Raw genomic sequence first — 18,211 nt, 5'->3', positions numbered from 1 at the left:
CTGATGCAAGACTTTCTCTTACTCCCCCCCCCTCCCTCTGCTTCTACCTCTCTCTCAAATGCTGGTCGCTGCCACCTCAGCCCACACTGTGCCATCGCTGTGACGTTTGGCTGGTGAGACATCCAGCCACTAAATATGGAGGTTAGAGGTGCATGGGAAGATTCACACAAAAGAAGGATTCAGCTCAAGCAACAAAATCAATGCCATCAAAACAAAAATCGGCAACATCAGTAGTTACCGCGTCAAATAACTACTTCCAAAAACACTTACATCGGAAAATCGAATCAAACTATAATATATAAACATTCATTAAACGATTGGATTGTCACTGCTATAAATGGTTGTACTTATGTTTGGTTATGTATAACAATTATATTGGGAGATGATTTCACTTGAAAAATCGTGGTCTGTAAAATAACTAGTTATTGTAAAGGTCTAATTTGAATACTATTTATCTACTTTTTAGAATACGGGAATACTCAAGTATTCATATCAGCTAGTGCTCTGTTATTGCTGACCTGTTTTCTCCTCCACTATATTGTTGTTCCATTTAACCTGCATATTATGAAACTGAACTGTATTTTCTACACAGAACTGTGTAGAAAATACTTGAAATGTAAAGATGTACTGATTTAAATTCTGCCTGTGACGACATTGTAATTTACATAAAACATTCCATTACATTAAATCAAAGGTCGTGAAGCAGGCTAATGCGGAGAATAATGCAAGAAAACTATTTCAGACAATGTAAGTAGATTACTTTTACTTTTAGTCATTTAAATTGTTTATGTGCAGTAATGCATTCGGTACGTTTGAGACAAACTGGTTTGTACAAAGTGTTTGTAAAAATGACAAGAGAATAGTTTTATAGAATTTTCCAGATGGCAACAACAATCAGAGTTGGGGCAAGACGGCTCGTGACAAAATGGGGACATAAAGGCATTTTTACTATTTCACTGGGAACGAAAGGTAGTGGAAGCAGATGGGGAGAAAATGAAAATGAGAATTTCATTCAGAAGAGAGCCAAGGCCTAACAGTCCCCTTATGAAACCGCATTTAAATTCACCATATCCCGATTTTTTATTTGGATCGACACTAAATTGCACACACTCATAAATATCATTCCCCTAAACATGTCGGATTGTTTTTGAGTTATACTCTGAGTTAAAAAGATCCCCTGTGTCACAATGTTAATGAGAGAAAAACTTCCTGGATCCGCTCCCTGACCAGAAACTGAACTTGAAATGTAATAGGTTCTTTCCTGACATGTCCTTCCACTAAATTTCTTGGTAATCTGTGCAGTTGTTTTTGTGTGATGCCGCTTAGAAACAAACTAATAGACAGAGAGACAAGCGAGCAGTCAGAAATGAAAACCCCACCTCCATGCCAGAGGTAAAAATACAGCTTGTTTTGTCTAGTCCATACGTTTCGTCAGAGGTTTCTTTGAAATGGCCTTGCTTGTCAAATTGCCATTTTCAGAAATTAGCAGACACAGCCATTTCTCAAGATTACGAAGTCAGAGAGGTACTTTTCACCATGATTGAAGCCTTGTAACCACCAGGTAATACCCTGAGTGGTCTGTAGAGCAAGGGGGATTATCAAACCGGGATATAGAGTTAGGTTTAAAGTGAGATTCCACTCATCTCAAATGAAAATTGGCTGCCATCTATGCTCCTTGACAACGTCACTTTTTGTCTCTTGCTTCCACAATCCACAGACTCCTCTTTTATCCCGTGAGGTGAAAATAACACATTAGTATTCAAATGGTTCCCACAAATCTCCCTTACACACCGAGGGATGATCGAATGATCCTCGACGAATATTCTAAAATCACCTACTCAGCATCTCACATATCGGCCCTGCCACCTGGTAGATGTCAGGAAGGGAAAAGGGAGACAGTGAGACGGAGAGAGAAAAGAAGGAGGTGGGGGGGAGTCATCAGATAAAAAAAGTAGGGATGGACAGTGCTGAATGGATTTTTAACACTATATTATGAAGACATATCTCCTCTTTTCCATTCACGCCCCACATGCACTGACACACATGCTCTCTCCGCACACTATCCTCCCCACAGCGTTATCTGCCTCACTCTTTATAACTCGCACACAAAGCGTTCAGTGCGGAGCCGTGCAGATGTTCTCTCTCCCACAGGCGGCCCAAACCCATCCTCACATTTCAACAAACTGCCGCTATTAACATACTTTGCTGTAATTGAATTAAGGAGCAGTTTAAACTGGGTATATAATCAAATCCAAACTGCATTTGACACTTCATCACTGAGTTTTTACTCTGCAAACGCGCTCAGTGGTTATGCATCTTTGTCTTCATGTGCAAAAGTCGACTACTGCGTTTTCTACCTGCAGAGAGCTGAGCACCACTCAATGTTTAATCAGAAATACACAGGATAGTCAGGGGCATGATACAAACGGGGCAGGCACTTGCCAATGCCAAGCTGGATAAAATATTTTCTTCCTACGAATGATATGATCAACAGTCACGAAAAGCACCCAGCCTAGAAATGTGTAGATCCTCAGACAGAGATCTTTTAATTGCTTTGATATGCAGTCCCCACACACAGCCTCTGTGGACGAAAACACAATCAACAAACGCTGTATCTTCTTTTCAGACTCAACTAAACAACTAATTTTGATGAAATTGCACTTAATCAACATCTAGTTTTTTTGCTCTCGCCGTGCTGCAGGAGCATCGTTAATTTGCCTGTTGAAAACAAAGTGTGGTCGCTCTGTATTGCTGGCTCAGCACAGACAGGCACCGGCCACTAATGAGGTCATCATGAGGGGTCTTCCTGTTTGTTAATTTGGATCCCCTTTCTCTTTGCATTACAGCAGCTTGGATTTAGTTGAAAAAAAGGAGGACATGCAGTGCAGGGAAGCTGATGGCGCGTGTCAATTACTCGAACATTTTATATGTGCGAAAGTACAAATAAATAGCATAAAATGTAAAGTATAAGTACCACATTAACTTTCATCTTGAGAACAAGTAAATAAGTGGCTGCTTTTAAACCTTCGAAGCTTCGCCTGCGGTTCACTTCCGAGCTGTGGGAGCAAGGTGGCAGCTGAATCATTTGCTTCCTGTAACTGCTGCTGCAGGAGATGGGGTCTAATGTTACCCGTCCACTCTGATTGAATCAATTAATCAATTCCTGTGTAATTATTCATTACTTTTACAAAAATAAATCTGTTACAATTTGCATTGGGGAGTAGAAAGTACAGATATTAGCTGATATGTGTAGCGGAGTAAATGGGAAAAGTACCACAATAAATCTACTTAAGTTAAGTACAGATGCAAGTAAAATGGAATTAAGTCCAGTTATGAAGTAAATGCACTTTGTTTCTTCCCACCACTCGAGACCACAGCAGAAGAAGTGACCATTCCCGGTGCACTGTTTAAAACCCCCCTTTCGGTTATGAGCCCTGCTCTGCTCTAAGATTCCATAGTAGAGGCCGCCTTTACTCTGTGGCATTGACTAATGGATAGCCTCTGCTGCTCTGCAAAGTGGAGGCTGCGTGCATGATGTGCCTCAGCAGGCCTGGAAATGAGAAAGGTGAAGGACTCACAATGGAGGCCGTGTGAAACCAGACACGACGAGTCCCAGCTACAGCCCCGCGGACTGGATCTGAGAGCACTGGAATGCTCGTGTTGACTGTCGCACAGAATCTTCTCCCTGTGTTTGTGTTACTTGATACCTTTTAGGGAGGCAGCATCTTCTGATCCCTCAGTGCACCAGCACACCTGCCACTGCATGTTGCCCGAGTGAAGCTCGACCCAGAGCCTCTGGGTGCGCGGTGAGGGCACGACGGAAACATGGACGACATTTATTCTTGTCTGCAGAGAAATTATAATCATGGCGAAGTATCTCAGTCGTGTCACGGTTGACTTGACCTCCGCTCTGTCTAATAAGGCAAAGAGCTGCCCTGACAGCAGCCGATGCCCCATCACTCCCTCTTTGTTTGTACAACATTGCCCCCTATAGTTAGTTTCTGGTATATCTCCCCAGGTCCCTCTTGATAGGTGCTTTGAAGGGGAGTCCAAGTCAGAGGACCATGCTGCATCGCAATATATATATATATATATATATATATATATATAGTAGTACATATATACATATATATATATATATATGTACTACGGTGGCCCTGAGAGCTCAACGAACAGCAACTTAAGAAAACACATGCAAGTTGACTCCACTTTATGCTCCACTTAAGCATATTGACCACAGATGCACCTCACCTGTATAACCCATGGTACCCTGATCCATTCGAGGTAAACCACTGGGGTATCCTCAGACACGTGTCCTCCTGCACTCCTGTGGTACCTGTCATTGTATTCTTTCGGTGAATGACCTTCAATCAATGTATCTATGTGAGGACTAAATAGATCCAGGCCTAACCTGATCATTCGTGGACATACAGTTGCTCATGTGAGGGAGATCGTAGGCTTCACTGAAGATTGGTGCGCGTGGGGATAATGTTTCGTGGGGCTGCTGCGCCCTCTTTCGGTATGAAGTGGTCGTTATATTCGGGGTTTCCGTCTCCGGCAGACATATTGCTTACTGGAGCAAATTCTGGAAAAGCTTGAAGAGTGGAAAGGATTTAAAATTGATTCAAATTTCGACGACTCGACCTAAGCGAACTACATAGGATACGATGGGTAAGAAGTTCCGACGCCTCGAGGATACAGACACACGCTGTTGTGAGAAAGGAGCCGTGTCGTCGGGAGGAGAGATTATGAAATCCTCCTCTCACTGTTGTTTAGCTAGGTAGCTAACGCGTTAGCTGGGCAGGTCGTTGCTACGTAGTAGTAGCATCAGGGGTCTCTGGTTCACGTTCGTGTCCTTTTTGTATAACTGTCACCATGGCAGTGTTTGTATCAGGTGAAATTTGAGGTATATTGTCATAATTCAAACCCGAGAGAACCAGGGCTATTTGTTAGCTAACTTGAGGGAAACTTGGCTAGCAGCTAGCGTCAGCACGACGCTACATCACACTATATTCACTGTGAGACATACGGGGAGACACCCGATAGCTTAGGTTTAAAGTTGTTTTCTTCTATGTCATCACATTAGTTTGCTTAACACCAGCCGTATATTCAGCTGCCACTTCAAACGTCTTGAAGTGGCAACTTCTCAACATAGGTGTGGACGGTGGTACCGTTAGCTTGCTAGTTAGCTAGTGCTAATGCTCCGCCAGTTATTTCCAACGTTGCGAGGCTGTTGGCCCTTCAATGACCTACACGATAAAAAAATATACATTTAAACCAACACTTATAAGATTATATTGTTATAATTGTATGGACTGGACACAGATTTAAGTGCGCATCGCGGCTAGTGCTAACGTTAGGTTAGCTGTCGTAGCTCTGTCATTTAGCCACCTCCACACCCGTAGAAGTACAGCTCAAAGTTAACAAAAGCAAGCCTATATTCTTTATTATTTTTTTAACCGTCAAGTGGAAATAACCCGAGCCAGTGAATTCCTCACCAAAGGATGAGTTAAAACTTCGCTCGCTTTTATGCGTGTGCAATAGCAGAAGCATCTGACAGCCCTATAGAAGCCTGCGTGTAGATGTGACACCAGGGGTGCCGGTGTTTTCCAGACCATTCCCTCACATGATTAAGCTCGTAATTGTTTTCTTAAGTGTCAAAATCCCTCCTGCTTGAATGCACATGTCAAATGGCTATATGTCATATTATAAATTAGAGGTGAACCACAAACCTCTGATCATTCTGACTTATTTTTGTATCAGGAGTCATGTTCCTCCTCCTTCAGCCTCCTCCAGTTCCTTTTTAATACCGGTGAAGTGTGTTAGAGTTGAACGACTGTTTGTGCTCATCTTGTCATCAGATCACTAAATCAAAGCTTTAGGTTGGTTCAACAGACTCAAAGACATTTGCGTTCCGATTTAATTCGCACATGCAGGCATAGCTTTTGTGTTTTCTGCCGCCACTCTACAGCAAGGGGCTTTTATGCCATTCATGATGTTGAAGCCAACATCCGTTAAACGTCCCTGTGAGTAGATACTGTTGCTCCCTTAAACAGACAGGACTCCGTCTATTGTTGGCAACTATTATTATCCCTGGTGCTGTGTTTCATTTTAGCCGTCCTTTACACCCAGCAGCCAGACTCAACACATCCGTGCAACATCAACACTGCAACATCTCTGCTGTAAAGGAGCAAACATTATTAAGTTCAAATATCCCCTGGTCAGTGCCGTAAGGGTCTCGTCGGAAGTGCCAGTGTAGACACGTGCCTTCAGCAGGGCTATTTCTATGCCCAAAGAGCAAAGAGTCAGTGCAGCAGCTAGTCTAGCTAACACTTTACAGTAACAGGAGTATCCAACTGCAACCTGTGCTCCCGTGCCATCCACGCCTTGTGGCTTTACCATCTGGACACATTACACACATGCACAAGCTTTATTATAAGGTTGATTTAGCTAAGGCCCTCAAGCCGTAACATGCCCTCAATTTGTGCCACTTGTTCTGATATTTAACCTCGGAAACCAACGCTGATGCAATTGTGGGCTCTTGGCACAGATGGTTGGCATCGTTCTGTGCTGGTGGCAGTTTTTTTAAATGATGCTCCGACCTCCCTTTCTCTCTCTCGTAGCCCCCGGGTGACTCAGGGATCTGCCCAGTGCCCTGTTCTGGTGGCATGACTGCACAAATACTGAGAATGGGCATTTTGTCCTGTGTGGGCACCACTTTATGCTAACTCTGCAATTTAACTCCACTGAATAAATACATTTGTTCTCTCTGCCAGCTGACTGGTTGATGAATAGCTTAGCAGTGTGTGTTTGTGCGCATGTGTGTATTTTTAGGCTGTGTTGTGTGGTTTCTGTGAGCTTGCTTATACAAGGCCATTTTATATATAGACCTGTGTACCTGCTGTATCATCATCATGACTTATTATTAGAGATGTCAGAGAAAACTAATGACAAGTTCACCAGCTCTTCCTAACTTCTGGTTTTTCTTAACTTCAGCCTGAAGGACATTCTTAACAACTTAGTTTACTTCTTGTGTCTTAATTATGATGTTTTACCTGTGTCTGTGCCCATCAGAGCCGTCAGCTAGTCCGGCCAAGGATACCTACAGGATGAACCGCTACAAGAACAAAGCACTGAACCCAGAGGAGATGAGGCGCCGGAGAGAGGAAGAGGGCATCCAACTCAGAAAACAGAAACGAGAACAACAGGTAGAACATAAAAACCTGTACATACCATTTATCTCTGTTTGAATTTATCAGAATGAAATTTATATACATATAAATAGTCTGGGCTGACCGTGTCTTTGTCGGTTCTAACAGATTTTCAAGAGGAGGAACGTGGACCTTCTCAATGAAGAGGAGGCCATGTTTGAGAGTCCACTGGTGGACTCCTACCCCGGCTCTCCAGTAACAGTGAGTGTCTATTGTCCTAATACCACTCTCATTGACTCACGACCTAAACAAAGAGAGGCCCATGCAGGACCAGTCAATGGTTTATTTTACATTGGATTTCAGCTTTGCCAATGAGTCTGCAGTGAGTGGGTTCAAGTGCTGAGTGTGTGTGTGTGTTCCAGGAAGGAGTAATTTCCAGAGAAATGGTTGAGATGCTTTTCTCAGAGGACCAGGAGCTTCAGCTCGCCACAACACAGAAGTTCAGAAAACTACTTTCCAAAGGTAAATACTTTCCAATCACTTAAGCTCTATACCACTGGTGATCAGAGCTTGGCCAGCACTGCATGTTTGAGGCTGAGGACTAAATTGATTCAAGGATTCGATGATTCAGATATCGATATCTCTGATACTTTTCATAAATGTGTTGAAATGGTTTACTTTTCAGCAATGAATTTCACAAACTAGTTAACAACTTGCAGTCAAGACTCTGCTCTGATGTGAACTCTGCTAATTGAGTGTCGTAAACAGTGTTGTAAAAGCATTTTTTCCCCCACATTATGTTCTGTATATTTTTTCCTACTAACACTTACTGGACAACATATGTGCCAGTATCGATGCATCTGTGATAGGTCATTATTAAGTGTATTTAACCAGCACCACAGATCAAAATGTTTACATCTAGTTTTATTTTTGTTCATTTCAGAACCAAATCCACCAATTGATGAAGTTATAAACACACCTGGAGTAGTTGCGAAGTTTGTGGAGTTCCTAAAGACGAGTATCAACTGCACATTACAGGTCAGTTTGTACAAATACTCACTGAAACAGTGTGAACACCTGTGTATAGGATTTGTTCAAACAAAATTAAATAGAGGTGAAGTAAAAATATTTTATTTATTAAAATCCCAACATTAAATAGTTTAATGTCCAATACTAACGTATACACTACCTTTTATTGTTTTCTTTTTGTAAAAGCTACAACTCTCTCTTTTTCCATCTTGTTTATACCCAGGCCATAAGTTGTATGTTGATTTAGAAAAAATACTGGGAAAACTCCAATAGAACGTTATAACCAGATTAAGATGTATACATGTCGACATAATGCCATAACGATCAAAATACTCCACGTCTAGTGTCAATTTTTGATTATTCCGAGATTCACCCTATTTAGTTAAAAGTAATCAATAATTCTGTTTACTTGGCAATGTCTTATTCAAGTGGATTATTTTTGCAATATTGATGTAAACTAAGTAACTGGAAGTGTAACCTGCTACATGAGGTGCTTTCCTTCACAAGCATTCATTATATTCATATTCAATATCCTATTCACTCCACTTGGTGATACTGAGCTAAGATTTTGCTACTGCAGGCCAACACATCTGTAAGCCAGTCAAAGCAATGCACTGGCTCTGCATTAAATAGGTTCCTCATTGACTTGGCTTTTTTGTCACGCTGCACAAAAGGAGGAAACTCTTATAGTCCAGTCCCTTCATGACTCATTAATGTAAAATTATTCACATGTGAAGGGTTATTTTTGTCTAAAACACATGATAAGCCTCCGTTCTTCTTAATAATATTTTGTGCCACTGCAGTTTGAAGCGGCCTGGGCACTTACCAACATCGCATCAGGCACATCCTTACAGACGAAGACGGTGATTGAGGCCGGAGCAGTGCCAATCTTCATAGAACTACTCAACTCGGATTTTGAGGACGTCCAAGAACAGGTAAGAAACGGACTGACTGGAATGATGAGTTGTGTTGTGTGCCTGTTTTGTCCAGCATTGTTCCAATGTTTAATTTTCTGCAGGCTGTGTGGGCCTTGGGTAATATTGCCGGTGACAGTGCAGTTTGCAGGGACTATGTGCTGAACTGCAATATCCTTCCACCACTGTTAATGTGAGTTAAGGCTTCTCCTGCCTTCTTTCTTCTTTTCTACCAATAATACATTTCTGATATGATTACTTATACTGTGATTTGCTTTTCTTTGTCCTTTCAGGCTTCTGACCAAATCCACAAGATTGACAATGACTAGGAATGCGGTCTGGGCTCTTTCTAATCTCTGCAGAGGAAAAAACCCTCCCCCTGCTTTTGAAAAGGTACCATTACACCCCATGACGTAACCATGCAGTTTGATAGTTAACATTGTTGAACCATTTAAAGTTTAAATCAGTTTTCGACTCAATTCAGCTGAGTCTCTGGCAATATTTACATTGGAGCCTGACATTGATGACACATTTAGTGCAGGAAAAGTATTGTGACTTCATAATATTTATTTTCCAAATGTTTCTTTTTAGCTGAAACGTAATTTAAACACCATCAATCTGTTAACCCATTAAGACCTATGGCATCTAAGGAATTATTCTAAAACCTCAACATAGATTGAAAACAACCAGCTACCTGACATGACACTCAATAAAACCTTTATTTCTCCCTCTGAAGCAGGGAGTTTAAGCTCTTAAATGATTTACAGTTCATGTTTCTAGCTGGTTCAGTGGTTGACAAAATGAAGTCTTACTTGCCCCTGTTACAGTGTTGCATCATCCAGCCAGTCAAACTTTTGCTCTAACACTGGCTTTACATGTCAGAATCCTATTCCCATATTGCATTTCCTCTTCCTGCTGTAAACTTCAGCGACTCGGTCAAGTCAAATATCAAATACAATGAATCTACGTACATCCTGTCTGGCTTGTAAGTGAGAAGCACACAGACGTTGCACTCGGTCTTTAAGGGAGAGACAGTCGTGTTGTTAATGTCTTAAAATAGGCTGGGTAACTCTGGTTGACAGATACAGAAGTGACTGCTATATACTCCTAATGTCGCACAGAGAGTCACTTTAACTGTTTTTATACATTAAACCACTGCAATGTGAATTGCAGGGCACTTTTTTTTAATAACTAAACACGTTTACAGAAAATAATGAACATGTTGACATTTTGCTGGGATTTTCTTGTCTGAACGTCTGCTTGAAACTTAAGTTGAATATTTATGTTTATATAATCGATCAATTATGGTGACGTGTATGACAGGACTAGAATAATTGTCTGAATAAGTTAACCATTGTCAGTTGAAAACTCCTTTCTCCCAGTTCATATTTTTGTGACCTTGAAGAAATCCGATGCTGCCAAACCAAACTGCTTCTCCTTTCAACTTCCAAATTACTGAAAAGCATGTGTGATTCCTAGGTGTTGATGAATTCATGTTGCTTCTTATCACAAATAATTCAGCCTCACTATGTCTGTGCTGTATAGGTGTCTCCCTGTCTGCCAGTACTGTCCAGGCTTTTATTTAGCAGTGACCCAGACTTGCTGGCAGATGCCTGCTGGGCACTTTCCTACCTCTCAGACGGCCCCAATGATAAGATCCAGGCTGTCATCGACTCTGGTGTCTGCAGGCGTCTTGTAGAACTACTCATGTAAGTCCATCTGTGCTCTCTGGCATCTCTGTCACCAGGAATAAGGCCTGCAAATACTTTAAATTATTTAATAATCCCCTCTTTCTGCAGGCACACTGACTATAAGGTGGCCTCCCCTGCCTTGAGAGCTGTAGGAAACATTGTCACTGGAGATGATATCCAAACACAGGTGGGAGTATAGTAAACAGAGACATGGTTCACATCCTCTGAAGACAAAAACAATTCAACAAACGACCAATGCATTTTCCTAAATAGTTTGTAATGTTTTTACCCTCCTTGCTGTTGTGTGTAGGTGGTGTTGAACTGCTCAGCCCTGCCCTGTCTGCTGCACCTTCTCAGCAGTGCAAAAGAGTCTATTCGCAAAGAGGCATGCTGGACCATCTCGAACATTACCGCAGGAAACCGAGCACAGATACAGGTGATGCATTAACACAAAGCTTAGAACTGAAATGGGAACAACCTGCAAGTAAGAAATCCTGATCACGAGTCCAATCTGATGCATATTGTTCAACATCCTAAAATTGCTAGTGGTCTCAGACATTTGAACGCTATTGTTAATCGACCAGGAAACCTATGTGAATATATTTGTTAAGAAAAGACTGTTTTATTCTGTTCAATTATTAACATATCTCTTAAGACCAAGTACTACTAATAATTGGATTTGAGATTTGTTTTAGATAGATACAGTCTATTGAGACTGATGGGTCCATCTATCCATTCATCATGGCAACATCAGATCCCAATTTCCTTGTGTGACGCTCGTAAAGGGAGAAATGTTAAAGTATGCTTTCTGCTACTTCCCCCTCACTTCTTATCTTGTTCTGCCTCACAGACGGTAATTGATGCCAACATCTTCCCAGTGCTGATCGACATTCTACAGAAAGCCGAGTTCAGAACCAGGAAAGAGGCGGCATGGGCCATCACCAATGCCACCTCTGGAGGAACACCAGAGCAGATCAGGTCAGCTTTACAGTAAATACACAACTGTGCACGACAGTATCTCCTAATGACAGTGTTGATTTGGACCACACGGTTTCCAGCTCATGTCTTCGCTAAGTTAATATGTCAGCATCAGGTCTGTTGGATTACCTCCATGACCTTGTCAGGAGAAGGTGTTTCATAGTCAAGATATTGTGTTTTCATGGACAAAGTCTTTTAAAGAACGCGTATAATCAAGAACCTGATCTCACATTTGACCTGTGTTTTTTATATCTATCCCTATAGTAGCACACATCTTTCACCCACAGCTACAAAACATTTTGGCTGGTTGTTAAGCACTGGCTAGTAGAATTAAGCACCTTGTGTTTGTCTGCCTCGTCCAGGCAGTTCTTGACAGTGAAAATGTCACACCATTGTCAACACTCAAGTCGTTAATGCATCTGTTCACATTCAGGTACCTGGTGAACCTGGGCTGCATTAAGCCGCTGTGTGATCTGCTGACAGTGATGGACTCTAAGATCGTTCAGGTGGCTCTCAACGGGCTGGAGAACATCCTGAGGCTGGGAGAGCAAGAAGCCAAGCAGGAGAACAGCGGCACTGGAGTCAACCCTTACTGCAGCCTCATTGAAGAAGCCTACGGTATTGTCCATAAATCACATCAAAACACATGCACAGGGGAAATTCATGTGATGTGGATGGATTATATATACTGTTTATAGTACAACAGAGTTGGAAATAAATAAGCTGATCATAGAGATCATTTCCTGGTGTCTTGAGGGTGGTTTTTGGCTGCAAATTGAATGGCCACCTTTTAGCATTGATGATTAAGCAAGAGAGAGAGAACTAGAAAACTACAGCCCTTCACCTTCTGTTTTACTTAAACTTATTGACATGGTATAATTATAACCTACATTGGCTGCCTGGTTTTACCATACATTTCGCAGCCATTTTCACTTGTAACAACATGTAACTGCTAAAATGTTTTAAGAATTACTTATGATTAAAGATATTTTATAGTTCAGAATTGCCTTTTTTTGTCACAAACTATTTAAAATTAAACGTACTTATTCGTTCTTACTTACAATTGTGCTAAATTAGCTTTTGATTGTGGCATTTTGATATATTTGACTGTTCTCAAGCTGATATTTTTTCATGATAACTTTGTAATAATACGTTTGAATTAACATTATTCAACTCTGCAGGTCTGGACAAGATCGAGTTCCTTCAGAGTCACGACAACCAGGAGATCTACCAGAAGGCCTTCGACCTGATTGAGCACTATTTCGGGGTGGAGGACGAGGACAGCAGTCTTGCCCCTCAGGTGGACCAGGCCAACCAGCAGTTCCTTTTCCCCCAGCAGGAGGCCCCAATGGAGGGTTTTCAGCTATAAATCTCCTCTAAAATACACCTTACACCCCCTCCATGCCTCTCTGCCTCATTGAGGACCCATAGATTGAGTTTTACCTCCAAGCGTCCTTCCCTGATCTGTCCCTACCCGCCTCCACCTCCACTGTCCCCTTAAACACACACCTAAACACACACCCCTTCCCCTTGGAGGAAAACTAACACCGTCTCGCTCTCCAGCCTAGAATGTCCCCCACTCATCAAGCAGCGGACTGACTTCTTCTCGCAGGGTAGACTCACTTGTTTCCCGACCATTTGGGGAAGCACACCACTCAACCTCCATTACAATTAGATGAGGAAGCGATCACCTCATTGCCTAAAGTGTGAGTCTGCCCTGGCTTAAAGCGCACACGCAGAAATCTTCCTGCCATCTGATAGCTCTTAGATTATCTCATTGGCAGCAAGAATGGCTTCTTGATTCATATCTTTATATATAATTTAAAAAAAAAAGATTCTATGGGGCATTCTAGCAAACCGGGGGTGCATGAGGTGAAATGCGCCCAGCTAAAGATGTCAGTCTGACTTAGTGCAATTCAAAAAGTACTTGTAACATTATCCCTTTTCAGTTTAATGATTCATTATTTTTACCCCAACCCTTATTTATGTGCTCCTTATTAGTGCTTGTGATTCTTTTTCCTGAGACTGGTCTCTGCATATCTGCAAATGGGAAAAGGAATCATATCTGTAAGGGAGTGGGTGTTTTTTTTTCTTTTTAAGGGAGGTGGGGTTTGTCCACACCTAATTGAGGGCTTCTGACTGCCCTGATTCTGATGCCCAAGCTAAAACGTGTGGGGTCGGGGGGGGTTCTCACTCGTTTATCACCTTTTCTTCAAATGGGACAAATTTCTGGGGGGTTTGGTTTGAGGTGGGGGGAAAGAAATTGAAGAATTTAGAAGTATCTATCCCTAGGGAGGGCTCTGAAGAAGATATTGGAATCAGGTTATTTCTTAAGATAATATGTTTAGAAAAAGAAAATCCAGGTTTCGAGGGTGATATAGTTAGAGATCCGATGTTCGTTGTGTGGTGTGTTATTAGTAACAATACATTTGAATTATGAAGTGATTTAACTATTAATCAAGGCATAGCTGGGATGTCAGGGGGACAAGCCAGCGGCAACAACAACAACAGCAGCAGCAGCAGCAACAAACCAAACTTATTTTTATATTTAAAAAATTCAGCGGATGCAGATGTTTGAAGTAGAGTGACAGAGATGTCACAGAAATTTAAGAGGACATGTTTTAAGTCTTTACTCTCTGACTCTGTTGAAGCCCCAGCGTCAAGTGGCGGCTGCTTGTCGGCTTGGCTCCATGTTCCCCCTCCCTTCCCAGTCGTATGTGGTAGGGTTTTTGCATGGTGTTATATTACCCTGCCTACCGTCACTGAGTATCCCTGGCCAAACACAGACCGTTGGTACAGAGAGATGAAGAACAGTGAGAATGAACACTGAGACATTGCTGAACACTGCTTAGCGTTGCTCGTCGACGGCGTTTGCAACTAAAAGGTGTGAACTGGTCCACAGCTAATTGGCTTGGTGGTGTTAATAGTGATAGTGTGGTGGAGTTGCTCATAGCGGTAGAGTCGATATGTAACCTATGGCGTTCTATATCACCATATTTTTGAAGTATAGGAATGACAACTGATAAGATAATGATTTTGCATGGGTCCTTTGTGATATGTATACGATGTTGATGTAAATAGCCTGGCTAGGAAAGCCTATGCCGCTTCTTTGTCCCATCGTGGGTGTAACAACAAGCAAAGGTTGGCTGGGGATATATCTCAGATCAGTGACGAGCCTAACTGCAACAAAAAAACAATTCAAGTATATCTATATATTTGAATTTTGATGTATTTGCATTATATATATATAAATATATATTTGCGCACACTTCATGTACACTTGCATACAACACCAGCAGACACTGTACACACATCTCACACAGATGAGTGGCTAGGAGCAAGGAAAATAGTTTCCATAAGGAATTTTTTTTTTTATGTTGAATTTTCTCCAGAGTGTGAGATCAGCCATTTGGCTTTTTTGTTTCAGAGCACACAGCATTTTCTTTGTGTAAAAATACGTTTCCGTTGGTTTCCGTTTAAATTTAAATTGAGATTGTTTTCAGTCTTACTCGAGACAACGAAGAGACAGGTTTCGGAGAACACACGCTGTGAAGCCTCATGGAAACTCTTGAATTGTTTCTAGCCACACGACTAATGATGGTTTAAATCAGTCCTGTAAACTCTGACCTGAGATCAGCTCTGCCTCTGACAGAAGCATATCTCGGGTCAGAGTTTTAGGCTTTGTGGATGGAGCAGAACTGTGATTGTGTGATGTTTGACTGACAGGCACTGTGTGAGGAAGAGGTATATTAACTCTTTGACTATGTCCCCATCAGAGTCTGGGAGCCTCTGTTCTGTGGATCACAGGAGACATTTTATCATGGAGCAATCTACACACTTACTAAATGATCTCTTAAGTTCAAAGGATGGTCCACTTCCGTGGTAGAGCCTCTTTTCAGATGCACAATCTTATCTTTTCCCCTTAATTGGTTTCGGTATTACATTTTTACAATTTCCCATGTCCATGCAGAATATCTGAGTGTCATAGTGCTGCTGTTAACCACAGTGGTTCATTGACATACGATCATACATTTGAGTGTCCGTTTTTGCTTTGTGAGTGAAAATGTGGTCCACAGAACATGTGAGCTCGCAGCAGCCCGAAGAGGAATAATCGTGTAAAATTGAGCATCAAGAACATGCCTCTACATGAAGGATATGTGGAGCAGCATTGATAACGGAAGTCTTCGATTTAATGGACTGTGCTCCTCTTACGAATAACGCCAGAATCGAGATGTTTAACAAAAATCAGTGCATCAATCAGGAAAAATATTATATATTTCTGAAAAATTTAAATGCACTCCTATTCACAAAAGTGCCAACCTGACCAACAAAGACTGGAGGATCTTATGTATCTGTCTTTGACTTATAGATTTATTTTCCTTTATATCTTTTTATTTACTTGAATGTGCACACGTTTTGTGCAAAACATTGCTGCTCTATTTTTCCTTATCTTTAAAGTTACATTATTAGCCATTTTTTCTTTGGAAAGGTGGCTTTCTTTACTGTGGGCACCTAAAAAAAACAAAAAAAAGGAATAAAGGAAGTGTAAATGTCAAGCCGAGGGGGGGCAGGGACTTGAGAAACTGCATAACACTGGTCTTTCCAGCGACTTGTCCGTTGGTGTGATGGTTCCCAAGCTAAACGTCTTTAAAAGATTTTCACTGTGCTAAGCGACGCTGCAAATGTTTTTGGAATTGATTCATTAATTTCCTGTGGTGGCATCAGTGAAGAACAATGTTTAGCTTAATTTGAGGTGGCTGACTGTAGCCAGTCCCTCTTTGTGCTCAAAGTCTGCGCTGACAGAAATATTGTAGAACTTCAATGTGGCCCATGACACAAATTATGAAAAACAAAAGCGACTATCACAGCAGACGAATGCAGGTACTGCCATTATTGTCAAACATAGTTTACCAGTCTTGTCTTGTCCCCCTGAAGGCTGGTTTAAATTATTGACTCGCTGTTTTTGTTTTCAGTAGTTGATGTGATTGGCTTGTGTTGACCCAGTCAGTCTGACTGAGAGATTGCTCCAGGCCATTGAAAACGTGCTTCTTTTCATTAGAAGCCGCATGAGCTCAGTCTCACTTTTCTCGCTTTTCTTTTTCTCTCAAGTTCAAGTACTGTTTAGGGAGCCAGAAAATTCTGCAACAAATAATCCAGACGACTGCAATAATAGTCTGCGAATCCGGCGCACCAGAGGCAAAGATCCACCTACAAACTGCTCACACAGGTGACACTCCTTCCATTGGGTGGAGCTAAAAGAGGCGACTACTTGACATTTTTCTAAGATAAAATCTGGGATTCAGAAATTGTGCAGTGATTTACATTAAAAAGTATTATAAGTTAAACTATATGTATGTTCTGATACATTGACAGGGATTCAGATGCAATTCTAATCACTTCTGAGAAGTGGAGGGGAAAAAAAGTCTCATTAGAACATTTCACAGGAGAGAAAAAAATAGGAAGTGAGGATACAAGCCTTTCTGCGTTACTTGATCTTTTTCTTGATCAGGATATTCTGGGCTATATTTTTGGATAACTGTGTTTAGAGTAAAAGTTTTGTCCTTGTCGGGCTGCATGATCAGAAACCTTGTTGTCTATGGGGGAATGAACAGACATCACTAAATATCTCAAACCTGACTTGTCTTCCGTCCTAGAAGGTGTTCATGTCTACATTAAAATCTAAAGCCATGCTTGGCTTGTTCAAGTAATGTCTCCGCTACAAATGTTTACAATGCTGCATGTATGTTTAAAAGAAAAAAATACTTTTCATATGCCATCACTGACCAGTCCTGGTGTAGCCTCGACTCTGGTCCTCTCATTTCTTTTACATGTATTTATTTTCTCTTTTCTTGTTTATGATTTTTCATTTTGCTCAAAATTACCCATCTTATACTGTGACTTGACTTGACTTTACCGACGGTATGAATGAGTGACGAGAAACTAACACACTTCAGCTTAACATGACACACAAACATGAACATGGAAAAAAGAAAACATACAGGAAACGGAAACATTATAAAAAAAATGTAAAGAAAATATATTGAATTTAAAATTGTTCAGTGGAAATACTGTGCAAAACAAATAAAGTTATGTTTCAACCCTTTAATGCATGTCTCCTCTTTCATTACAGACATGGTTGTGATTTTGTGTGAACCTTGGGGTTAAAACAGCCTCACTCTGGAGCGGAAAATAATTGAATATATAAATGTAGAATTAGCCACTTAAAAAATTTGCAAGTGGCTAAATATTGACATAAATTCTTTACATGTCAAATTCTAAATCCTTTATGGAAAGAGATGAGGAAAACCTTAAGGTATATATTCAATTTAAAGGGACCTTTTAAAATTAGAAGGTTCTTGGGGGCATCAACCTGCTTGGTAAGATGGAATCAGCAGACATCCATTTTTACAATATGCTGAGAGTGACGAGGACATTGAAAGAGCCAAAC

General features: G+C 41.2%; 1 protein-coding gene across 1 annotated transcript; it reads left to right on the top strand.

Moving 5' to 3' along the window:
• The first annotated feature begins 4,537 nt into the window (after positions 1-4,537).
• Positions 4,538-17,869, top strand: kpna6 (karyopherin alpha 6 (importin alpha 7)). The gene is made up of 14 exons (XM_062409456.1): positions 4,538-4,671; positions 7,075-7,208; positions 7,320-7,412; positions 7,574-7,673; positions 8,095-8,189; positions 8,984-9,115; positions 9,199-9,287; positions 9,388-9,487; positions 10,640-10,803; positions 10,894-10,972; positions 11,096-11,221; positions 11,636-11,763; positions 12,197-12,381; positions 12,945-17,869. Exons 1-14 carry the CDS (start codon positions 4,668-4,670, stop codon positions 13,130-13,132), a joined length of 1,617 nt encoding a protein of 538 aa, XP_062265440.1. The 5' UTR covers positions 4,538-4,667; the 3' UTR covers positions 13,133-17,869.
• Positions 17,870-18,211: the final 342 nt, after the last annotated feature.

The sequence above is a fragment of the Platichthys flesus genome, chromosome 17, assembly GCF_949316205.1.
Source record: "Platichthys flesus chromosome 17, fPlaFle2.1, whole genome shotgun sequence".
Classification (NCBI taxonomy): domain Eukaryota; kingdom Metazoa; phylum Chordata; class Actinopteri; order Pleuronectiformes; family Pleuronectidae; genus Platichthys; species Platichthys flesus.
This window is presented reverse-complemented; position numbering and strand designations above follow the sequence as displayed.

Coding starts and splice junctions, on each gene's coding strand:
- kpna6 (XM_062409456.1), top strand. Junction 9,288..9,387: donor ATCCTTCCACCACTGTTAAT/GTGAGTTAAGGC, acceptor TTGTCCTTTCAG/GCTTCTGACCAAATCCACAA. Junction 10,804..10,893: donor CGTCTTGTAGAACTACTCAT/GTAAGTCCATCT, acceptor CTCTTTCTGCAG/GCACACTGACTATAAGGTGG.